The sequence below is a fragment of the Artemia franciscana genome, chromosome 13 (assembly GCF_032884065.1).
Source record: "Artemia franciscana chromosome 13, ASM3288406v1, whole genome shotgun sequence".
Taxonomy (NCBI): Eukaryota; Metazoa; Arthropoda; class Branchiopoda; order Anostraca; family Artemiidae; genus Artemia; species Artemia franciscana.
Window position 1 is genome coordinate 30470831 of NC_088875.1, and position 12283 is coordinate 30483113.

The window sequence follows — 12283 nt, forward strand, 5'->3', positions numbered from 1 at the left end:
CGAGAAAAACAGGGCGGGCAAAAACTTTGGGGAAGGGGCATTGGGGCTCTGGAGGGGGACTTTGAGGTATGAATGGGAATCTGGCGACCCAAACCCATGTGTAAGCCTTGATAGTGGAAAAGCAATGTACTCAGGACCATTACATTAAAAAAAAATGATGCCTGGCTGGTTATACTCATTACAGTTTAGGAGATCGAAATAAGTTTCATTGATCATCAAATGAATATGTCTGTCTAGCAAGCCCCTCAAAGCACAGTGTCAAGCATATTCTCAGAATGATCCCAAAAAAGGTGGCCGGAAACAGATCACTGATAACGCTTACCTAAAATCCAATTGAGAATCGATTGCCAAAATAACTTTTTATGACATTGTGATGCTTAACATCAGCTGGCCAGTATCCCAGAAACAACACATTAATCGTCTAGAATATATGTCCAAGAACATAATATAATCAATGACTTGTTAGCTCAGTCGAGTCATATGTCATTCTTTTTACCATGGGAAATCATGGATCTCCCGTTCTATCCATACATCAGACATATATTTTATAAAATCAACGGAAAACTGCTTAGAAGCCGAAAAATTTGTTGCTTGAAAAGAAAACATGTCACCATCTATAACTGGAGTTAACAATAACGCCAACTCTGATTTTGGTTACATAGATAGCAGCATTAGGGGAATATCCATTCTGTTTTGTCTTTTAAAAAAAGTGGTCCGGACCTGGATTCGAAGGGGGTGGGCCGTATTGGGACCAACTGAAGGGATACTACTAGTGTTTATTGGGGAATGGAGAAAATTGGATTATTCTTATTTAAGAAAACCACTGATAATCTCCAGCGGTATTTGTCTCTAATCGGATTGGTCTCCCACTTGGCTGGTCAATATTTAGAGCTTTGTTTTGCAAATTTATCCGCCTGATGGTTACCAATTATACTTGAGTGGCTTGAAACATACGGAAGGTAAATTCTTATGCCTCTTGAAGACAATAAAAAGTAGCTATATCCATCTTATAATGAGAAGCTGAAGACAGTACATTTAGGCTTGAAAAAGAGTCAGAATGAACTGTAATATTTTGTAAATTAGCAATCAAAGGTTCATTACTCATGAGGTGCTCTAATGCCGTGATTATGGCATTTAACTCTCCAGAGATTATAGACACATTATTATACATTCTCTCACCCATTTGGAATATTAAGGGGTGGGAGAAAGGCTCCACTTGCCACGTTCTCTTTCATTTTGGACCCATCAACAAAAATTTGGAAATGGTTTTTATATGTAATCGTATTAAATTCAGCAAATATTTTCTGGATGAAGGCAATGTGGGTAAGTTCTTGGTATATATTTCGCAGTTCATATAGCTGACTTACCAATACAGTGAACATACCACTCAATGATTTTTTTTATGTTCTTTACGAATATAATAATTGCTTCTTTCGAAAATTCAAATTTAAGCATTTTTGAGCTCTTAAAAATGACTAATTTTCAATTAAATTATGAGTTATCTTTCGTCTTCGACAACATAATACTACGTTTTCTCAGTCCTTTTCGACAAAATAATACTACGTTTTCTCGGTGCCAAAATTATTTATTGTTAGATTACGTCAAAAATTGCTCAAATTTGAATTTGCGATAGAAGCGATTATTGTATTCGTAAGGAACATAAAAAAGGGCATCGAAAAGTATGTTCACTTTATTGGTAAGTCAATTATAAGAACTGCAAAATACTTACCAAGTTCTTTAGTCCTTGAGAGATTAGTTAATAAATTGCTTAGAAATTACGAAAACTGTCGGTGGTAAAAGGTTAATTCTTTTTCATCTTAAATGATATGATTTCGACTGTTTTTGTTTGATTACCACATAGTCAAAACAGGTTCCAAATTTTGGCGTAATTCTTGAACGTGACCGACGTGGGCTTATCTAACTTAACAAATGGAACCTAGTCTTTCCAGTTCTCAAAGTCTTGTCATTGAGACTCTAGAAAAACCAGGGTATGTTCCTTAGCCTCTATAATTTTATTACAGTTCCAGATAAGGGCTTTCTTCTATTTTAGTAAGGTTATAGAAGTGTCCACCTCCCCCTTTTTTCCCAAGGATGGATTTATTTCTGAATCTGGGCAAACTTAGATAAAAGTGAATCTTTTATAAGAGGTCTATTGCATCTGCGGTTATATCTAAAGTAGCTGGAGGGATGTACATTTTCAGAAAAACAACTAGGCTATAGCCTAATAGAGAAGGAGTAGAGAAATAAGCTTGAAAACAGCTTCTCAAGGTATTATGCTCCAAACAGTATTATTTTAGCATTCTCACTCACTAGGAGAGAAACATCAAACACAGGAAACTATTTCGAAACAGTCTAAAATAATTAGGCCTATCTTATTAATCCTAAATATATACCATTAAACTTTACCCCCACCCCTAATAGAAAATATGTAGACTAAATTATACACACTCAATGTATTTTCAATTGCACTAGTAGGGCAAAATTCAAGTAGCCTAGCTACAGGGTCAACTATCAAACTTGAATTTTTATTCATAAGTAGCTTACTGGTGAGTAGCCTAGACCCATTTTAAATGCATGATAAAACTCTAGTTAAGAGACTTCTTGCTATCTCAGAAAGGGGTTAGGTTAGGAAAATGAGACTTTCATAGATGTGTCTACAGACTAGAGTATGTCCTGGGAAGGTATTTTGAAGTACCTACTTCTACTCCTTCTCCCTCTAGAAGGCCCTGACCTTTGATGACCTTTAAAAATATGTGTGTTATAAAATTGAAACCTTGCAAAATAGATCTTCTGCTTAAATGAAGTACAATAAAATTGTTTTCAGCTTCATAACTTTGCTCAATCCCAATTTATAAGGTTTTAAAAATATGCAAATATATTACCTAAATTTTGAAAAAAAAACATTGATATGGCTCAAAATTCTAGTCAAATAACAGGAATTGCATTTTCAAAACTAAAGGCAGAGAAAAAGTAACTAGTAACTGAAAATTAAGGTAAAATGTTCTTTTGTTAAAATTTCAATAGGTATAGACCTGTCATGTAGACAAACTTCAGGGCCCTCCAGAGGGAGAAGGAGTAGAGGTGGGTACTTTAAAATACCTTCCTGGGATATACTTTAGCCTGTAGACCCATCTCCAAAAGTTTCATATTCCTAACCTAACCCCTTTCCAAGATAGCAAGAAGTCACTTAATTAGAATTTTACCCACACTTAGGTAGTTTACTGAATGTAATATCTAAGAAAACTGGCACCATAGCCACAAAGACAAATAATGGATGAAAGAATACACTGACTTGTATAATTTGGGCTGTATATTTGCACATTAGGACAGGGGGTAAGGCTAGGTTACCTCCCCCCTAATGTGCAAATATATTGCCCAAATTATATTACTATGTAAACTAAAGTATTGTAGGCACTCCTGTACTATTTAGAACACACTTGAGAAGTGAAGTTAGGTTTATTCTAATAAAATATACCAAAATATGATGAAAGTATAATAATTTAGTTTGTAAATAATATAATTTGGCTTTTATATTTGTACATTAGGTGGGTGTGGAAAGTCCAATATATTCTTCCACCTATTATATGTCTTTATGGCTATGAAAATGATTTTTATTTTAGACTATACATTCAGCAAACTACTTGAGTGTGTTCTGAACAATACAAAAGTACCATATTATATTTTCTACATACTTTTTTATATTTCATTAGGATTAACCTAAGTTCACTTCTTGAATGTGTACTGGCTAATACAGAAGTAGCCTACCCAAATTGTTTTTGCAACTTAGGCTAAAGGGTTTGCTGTCTTTGATCATGTACCTTGTTAAAGTTACTCTGTGATTTTATATGCATATGAGCCACAGCTGAGTTTCTATGTAATATTTTTTTTTTTAAACTTGATATCAGATAGCTGAAAACAAAAAACATACCAAACAGTGTTCTTTCTAAATATTGTAATTACTACCATCTCAGTTGAATCCCTGTCTGTACCATAATGCCTAGATACACTCATGGGCTATGTACAACAGTACCATATGCTGCTTTCTTACTTCATGCTATAAACCAACTATTGACAAAAACAGTTCAAAAATACTGAAAACAAACAAAATAAATATATTTTATATAGTGTAGGTTGTATCAGCTTTAAGGCAGCACTTTAAGACCAATAACATCCTCACTCCTTATCATTTTGGATTCAGATCTAGTAAATCTGTCAATACTAACCTTCTATAGAAATATGATTATTTCACATCACTACTTGACAAAAGTTTTCCTGTCAATATAATCCTTCTAGACATAGCAAAAGATTTGATTAAATTTGCTGCAAGTTTTTATCACAAAGTTGAAAGCTACAGCTATAGTTTTTTTTCCATTTGTATGATGGAAATATGACTTTCTATCAGATAGAACCCAATTTCTCTGAATTTAGGTTCTATTGGCATTCCACATCTGTTATCCTCTGCTACAGTTTAAGTGGTTTTCCTTGGGGTGCTTTGACTATTATTAGAATCAGCCTCTCCATCTTCAATATAAATGGTGCACCAGATCTTCTATCAAATGCCTTCACTCTTCATGCAGATGATTTTAATTTAGTATGTAAACCTGCCCTGGCTACTGACTAAAAATCTATCCAGGTTCACCTGGGCAGTCTTGGAAGTTGGGCTGATACATGGTTCCTTGCCTTCAATATTGGTAATTGCTCTGTGCCCCACTTTGGTAAACATAATCAATGCCAGCAGTATTTCCTCCAAGTTTCTCTAGAAAGGGGCCTTGGAGTCACTATTGCCAACATTAAATCTCACTGCCCATACCAAAAATGGTATTCTCATCTGTCTTTTAATACCTTGCCATAATCAAAAGGATAATCTCAAGCTGGCATTCTAGAGTGTTCATGAAACTGTATAAGGCTTTGACTTAGCCTTGACTTGATGCTGGAATGTGTTTGGCATCCTCTTTTTTCAAAAAGGGCAAAAAAGTCCTGGAATCAGTGGATGATTTTCCACTGGAATGATCTGTGATATTTTTTTTTTTTAAATAGGCTATGTGTAAATACTTATTGCCTGAATTTTAACCCTATCTACATTATAATTCTATCTTTGTATTTTTAATCAAAAAACTAAAACACCCTTGAAATGCACCTTTGCTAGAAACTCAAGACCACCTGTAAAATAGCTACTTAATTTGCTTTTATTTATGACATTCATTCAATGACCTAAACAATTTCGATGCTTAACTATTAATCAAATTCAACTACTCTCTAAATGATCCCAGCACAATATTGTTCACAGAGAGATAAAACATTAAATTCATGTGCAAATGTTTGGGTGGAGGTTTGGAGGAATGTGGTGATCCTTGTACTGCTCTAATTTTAACTGCATATAATATGCCCATATAGTTGAAATTTGCAGTTAATATCTTTTGATTTTGTATTTTTATATAGAAACTAGCCAATTGGCATACTGTGTGAGCTTTCTGTTGTCTCTCTCAACTCATACAAGCCCTTGACCTTTGCAAGTTATGCTCAGGCCTTTGCCCCTCATAAAGGGGCTTGAGCATTGGTCCTCACAAATATGGCCTTGCATGCTACTTTTCAGGGTGTGACATTTCCTTGGCTCAGGGGATGCTTGGGCTGTTGCATAATTATAATTTTCTTCTACCATTATCTGTGGCTTTGAACCATATTATTTGTGGCACTTTTACAACTCTGTGGGTGTCACCAGCTCCTCAATTGGTTTTTTCTCCAAAATGACTGAAGAAAAAAATGTTTTTAGGTGGCAAAATTATAGGAGCATAGGAGATTACAAAAATGGTACATCAAAACTTTTGTCACAATTGCAATGCAAACAGCTGTTGTAGAATGTGACAAACAAAGATTTGCCTTGCAGAATTGCTTTAAATAGGAAGCATGTGACATCCTGTAATTGCAATACAACTCAAGCTAGCAGAAACAGCCAGTTCTTATATAGCCATATTATCCTCAAGTTTAACAATACCATATGTATATATGAACAATGGCCATCTGGATAGTCTTGGGCCTTATCCTAAAACTTTACTAACCAGGTTGTATTATGAGACATATTTTTTTACCTTTTTATCATTATAAGTAACATAGCTATCTTGATATTCTGTTCTAAATTTTAGGGGAATAAAGGATATGGAACGGATGACAGGTTAGCATTTCTTCCAATTGGTATTTGCCCATAAATAGGGTACTATAATTCAAAATTTACTGTCAGATAAGACATCTGTGAACTTTCTATAAACATCTTATGTGCAATGGCTTTTTCGAATGTTAAAACTAATACAATGCCTTTTGAAATAATAGATAAGGCTATGCTGCTGCTTGATCACAATCTGCTTGGTTATATTATAGTGGTTTGTTGAACTATCATTTTGGTTTTCTTAATGAAGAGCTGTCATTTGTAAAATTGTGCTAGCATGTGTGCTAATCTTACTGTAATTTCTACGATTTTAACAAAAGGCATTTTTGTAATATTTTTGGAGCTCCAAAAGATGCATTAACATTCTTATAAAGTATTGACAACCAATATTAGGAATCAGCAGCAAATTGTTGTTGTGTACTTTTTTTTCAACCCAAACAAAACAATATTTTGTGATTATTATACTGCAATATCTTAACCAAAAATTTAGTCTAACATAGCTCTGTATATCTACTAGTTTTCAAGCTATGGCTTTTTGAAATGGAACTTCAACCCTTACATATTTACACAATAATTGAAAACAATCTAGTTCTAATTTTTTGTGGGTAGTAATTGATAGGTTTAACTGCTTTGTTATAGAAAGATTGATGACACAGCTTAAACTCTGTTATTTATTATTATTGTGGCCCATGTTTTGTAGCCACAGAACAGTCTAGGAACATAACTTTGTTTAGCTGATTAAATTTGGTTTTAATGTTTATGTTCTTTTATATTTGTTCTCAACACAGCTTGATTAAAAAAAAAAAAAAAAAAAAATGCAGAAAATTACCACTGCTTTTGAGAAAATAGAGGACATAAGAACATGAGAACATGGAGGAAAAATAGTCAATATTTCTAATAAATTAACATAATTGTGAATAAAACATGGATTATATTGAAAGTACTTATTAAAGAACATTTACTGAAGTTATGCTGATGTGTCAAGGAAGAAAAAGGAAATAGATTGCTCTATTAAATTTTTGATAAAGCATTAAAACTTAATTTTACCATTTAGCTATTCATTTCATCATAACTCTTTTTTCTCTAGTTGAACAGAAATGTACGTTAAGTTTGTCTTAAATTCCAGCTTGGAGTTAGTTAAAGATGTCTATTCTTCTTATACTCCAATATGACTTCCATACAAACAGTTTTCTTGTCTGACTGCTTATTACTTGGTTATTGAGGATTCAGCTACCTCCTAGTTGAACAAGAACTATTGATTTAGTCATTCTTTGTCAATTTTGCACCTAAGTATCTGAGTTAATTCAGTAGATATTCTCTCTTCTGAAAGCTGGCTCCATTGGTTGGCAACTATCTGGCTGAAGAAGTGGTTTCTTTCTCTAGTAGAACAATGTTGCTTTGGGAGTTTCTTCATATTTACTCTAGTCATATGATACAAGGGGCAGAGAAATAAATTAGAAAGGGTGTTTCTAGATATAGGTATCTATGTATTTTTTTGGCAAAAATCTCTGTTGTAAATCTTGACATGGACTTACGAAACATTATGTAACACACAGTTACCCAAAGTCAATACCAGTTTCCAAAGGATGGTTGACAATGTAAGCAGTATGATTGTACATATTTTAATTTCTCTAAGCTTCATACAGAATTCCATTTAAGGAAACAAACGCCATCCCCTATCTTGCAGTTTTAGAATAATATGAGAGATTTAAAAGGCTGAAAATACCCACTCTGCAGGTCTGTTGCAACCATAGTGGTTCTATCAATACTTACCATATTGTATACAGAATAGAGGTAATTGATGTGTAACAATTCATCATTTTCTCTTCCTATGAGTCTGCACAACATCGCCTTTGTAAATTATGTCAACCTAGAGTAAGCAGACAAATTGGTCAATTTCTTTGCAAGTGTGTGTATTCTTTAGAATAGCTTGTCTGCAACTACTCTAGCTGCCAAACATATTCAGGTGTTCAAGACAACTTTGGTCAACTCTTGGATTTAGGCGAAAAAAAATTTGATGTTTAGTTTGTTTTAGCAGCTATCATTTTACTTACTTTATGTTTGTTTAAAGATAATAATGTGCTAAGCAGTATATGTAAGCAGTGAATTTGTTGCACTTTGCTGAAATCTGAGTTTTGCACAGATTTTCAAACTTTCTGATTTGTGGGCCTGAAATAGAACCATTTAATGCTTGCATCTCATTTACAGCTTCACACATATTGATAAGTTTTATCCTTTTACTTAAGATGGTTCTTTAATTATTTTGTCTTGAAGATGAATGAATATTAAAAATTGTTTAGATTGCAGTATTATCATGGGTAACTCAAAGTGTATAGGTCCCCTGGTATCAATTGGGGAGGTGTGTTTGCCCCTATATCTTTTGTCTTTCCCTAGATTTGTAAAAAAAACCTTTTTGAGGGAGTTTTCATTGATTATACCTCTTTTGATATTTCATTAAAAATAGTAACCTTGTCCCTCCCTAGATTTTAAAGAATACATTTCCCCCCACCCCTGATTTTTCCTGAATTAATACCACTGCTTATGCCATACCCTTGCTTCTTTAAACAACTTCTAATTTATGCTTATATTAAACACCCTGTCATCACATTGAAAATTCATTCATAGTCATATTTTCTTTTGAAGGCTGCAACTTCAACAGGCCCAGTTACTACTAATTGGTAAATTCTGAGGTAATCATGTTTTACTATATGGTAAAAGCTTTTTTCAGGCTTGATAATGTAACTCAACAAAAAAATTAAATGAGTACTCAAAGTAAGGCCTTTTCAATTTCACTTGATTTGCTTGTTGATATCCAGAGTAATAAATTTTTGTCTTCATTATGTTATATTCAAAATAATATTTATTATGTTAAGTTCAAAATACCTTATACCACTATAGTATTACTACCAAGTTAGTATTTTCACATATAAATTTATTAATAATATACTTCCCTCTTCTTTCGAAAATCTTTTCTCCATTAATTGTGATATTCATAGCCACGATACACGAGGGGCATCAAATCTGGTACACCCATTTAGAAATACGGCTAGAGCTTCTTTCGTGATTAGGAATTTTGCCCCCTCTGTATGGGATATTATTCCGATTGAAATAAGAAATTCGAGTCATTTGGCTTCCTTCAAGGCTGTTGTTAAGAGATTCTTCCTTGCAAAAGAATAGTATGGTAATGATGCAAAAGTATAGTAATAATGCGTGAGTGTCATAAGTAGAATCTTTGTATGTAGTAATATGTAGAGTAGAGATGACTGCCACCTGCTGCCAACAAGCCCCTCGGGGCTTTCTTAGCAGGTGCAGCAAAATGTTTTGTATACATGTTTGAAATAAAATTAATCTAATCTAATCTATAAGTTCAAAATATTTAGTAACAAAGGTTTCCTTTTCAATGAAAGGCCAGAATATCATTTACATGTGCGCACTTAAAATGCTGAAAGCAAATACCCTTGATCCTCCCGCTTTTTCTGTAAATTTTTGGCTATTTGTATTTGTTTGCGCAAGCCTGTGAGCTAAAAAGACATAATCAACCATTTCTTAAAAAAAAAACAAAAGCAATTGAAAACATGCAATAAACAAAATTGTGAAGGAAATAACATTAGTATGACTAAGAATATAAAAGCCTTCTCATAAAACCAAAAAATTTCATAACCACTCTTAAACTAGCTTCTCTTAAATTTAGTAAATTAGTGCTGAATCAGTTTTCTTTTTACAGCTGGTTTGATTGGCTAAGGTGGTCACCAACTTCCATGTCTGCTTTAGCTACAGCTGAAAAACGACTTTTGTCTTGTAAGTTTTTTTATTCTTTGTAGTTTGATACTTTTAGAGGGTTTTATTAAGCACTGTATGTTTCTACTAGAATATTAAGGTATATCTTGACAAATCATTGGAGAACTAATTGAGCATGATATGGAAGATAATCCCATAGCTAGACATTAAGATTGAAATAACGATGTTAGATTTAAAACTTGAAAAGATTGCATTATTGAGTTCGTGTGAAACCATAGAATTAACCCATAGAGGGTAAAATTTTGGATCATCTCCCCTGTACCATGACGTTGGCCCAGTTAACCTATAGTTCGATCCTATTGTTATATTAGTCTTATTTTAAATATAATTCTTTCTTATAAATCCTCTTACTTTTGGACTGTAGTGACCCCTCCTGTCTTCTTTGTATGCATAATTGATAGATGTTTTTAACCTTGCGCGAATGTTTACTCATAGGCTCAGAAAATAATCGCGTGACAGCATACAATGGCTACCATAAGCGAGCATTCCTCATTGCACAGATAAGTCTGTAGATGTTAGATCTTTACAAGAGAGTAAATATTAAGGTTTTTTTTTGTCTGTCATGCAACAGGCTCTGCAGGTAGTTTAACTTTAATTAGGTTAATAGTCATTGATGGTCTTCAATCAGTTGTCACTTAGTTCAGACAAAGTTGTGCTTGGTATGTCTACAGTTGAAGGAAACAGTTGTTACCAAGTTCTTCAAAACCAAATTTGTGTATGATTGAGTATGATCTCTCAATTTCTGTCCTTTAGGCAAGCCATTTTCCTTTAAATTTTTTTAATGACTCCTCCCAAGAGCCCAATTCATTAAAATATGTATATTTGATTTTTGCTTGCTATTTTTTTATATTACTTTTAAGAGATAGACAAGCAGAAGAGAACAAAATATAACAATGAATATGTAGACATTTTCTGAGGTATAGGGTGCAACGATTATTATTAATGCATTTATTTAACCCAGGCTCCTATAAAGAAAAAGCAATATAAGCAAGCATAGCACACACAGCAAGAGTAAACACAAGCACTAGCAAAGCAAAGCAACCATAATCACTACATCTCCCTTCTTTTCACTTTAAACTAATTGGTTCACAATACACCAGTACTGCACATATCATTACTATCTGAGATATCACTAAATTTATTTACATCCCGAGAAGGCGCTAGGCTCGCTTCTCTATTGTGTTTTCTAAGTACACATAAGGTTTGTTACAATACTAAAATCTACTATCACACTTCACACTTTTTTTTTTTTTTTTTTTTTTTTTTTTTTTTTTTTTTTTTTTTTTTTTTTTTACGAGTACGAGAAGGCGCTAGGCTCACTTCTCTCATATGTACTCCTGGTATACACATTGCATACTTTTCACTTCACACAACTATTTACAGGTTCAATCTCTTTGGAGGGTTGATCACTCTTGGGGATCGTGTTCTTGCACTGACTTGGGGAAGAGATGCTGCTCCACATGGCTGAATTGAGGCTTCAAATGAGGTGAGCTCTGTCTCCATTCGGTCTAGTGGTGCTGAGGAGTGCAGCGCTGATCTGCTGAGCTGATTTCCGGGTGGTGACAGTGATTTTTGAGCAGGAATTTCTTTGTTTGGAGTAGAGAATGGGACCAAAGATATAACAGTTGGCCCACCAGGGTCTCTAGTCTCCGAGTCAATGCCAAGGCGGCTTGAGAGGTGAACTCTATTCCGTCTTATGACAGACCCGTCGCCTGTCTCAACTACGTGGGATCGAGGGGCCTCAGACTGGGCAATTACTCTTGCTGGGCTCCATTTGCCACCTGGAGTCTTCTGCACGTATACTGATTTCCCTACTTCTACTGACGGAAGAAGCCTAGACGTCACATCATACTGACACTTCTGTTGTCTCTGGAGAGCTGTGCGTTTCTCCAAAAACTTGCGATTGCTGACCACTTTCTTTTTTAGGTGGTCAGTGGTACATGGCAGAAGTGTCCTCAATTAACGACACATCAGAAGCTGGGACGGCGAGGCTAGTCCATCCACGGGTGTGTTCCTGTATTCGAGCAGTCCCAAGTATGGGTCTTCACCGTTTTCTGATGCCTTCGTCATGAGGCTCTTTGCTGTCTGGACAGTCTTTTCCACAAGGCCGTTGGACTGGGGGTAGATTGGACTTGATGTTCTGTGAGTGAATCCCCATGTCCTGGAAAAATCTAGGAATTCAACTGAAGAGTACTGAGGGCCATTGTCAGATATTAGCATAGATGGGATGCCATATCTGGCGAAATGAGATTTGAGTTTGGAGATGACGGCCTTTGACGTAGTGGAGCTGACTTTGTCTACTTAAAAAAAACGGCTATGATAGTC

General features: G+C 34.6%; 1 protein-coding gene across 1 annotated transcript in view; it reads left to right on the forward strand.

Annotated features, from left to right (window-relative positions):
- The first annotated feature begins 1860 nt into the window (after positions 1-1860).
- The window catches only part of LOC136034789 ((Lyso)-N-acylphosphatidylethanolamine lipase-like), a 38578-nt gene continuing 28155 nt past the window's right edge, over positions 1861-12283 (forward strand). Inside the window, exons 1-2 of the mRNA XM_065716201.1 lie at positions 1861-1988; positions 9885-9958. Of these exons, the coding sequence (XP_065572273.1) occupies positions 1930-1988; positions 9885-9958 (133 nt within the window). The 5' untranslated portion in view covers positions 1861-1929. The remainder of the gene's footprint in view (positions 1989-9884; positions 9959-12283) is intronic.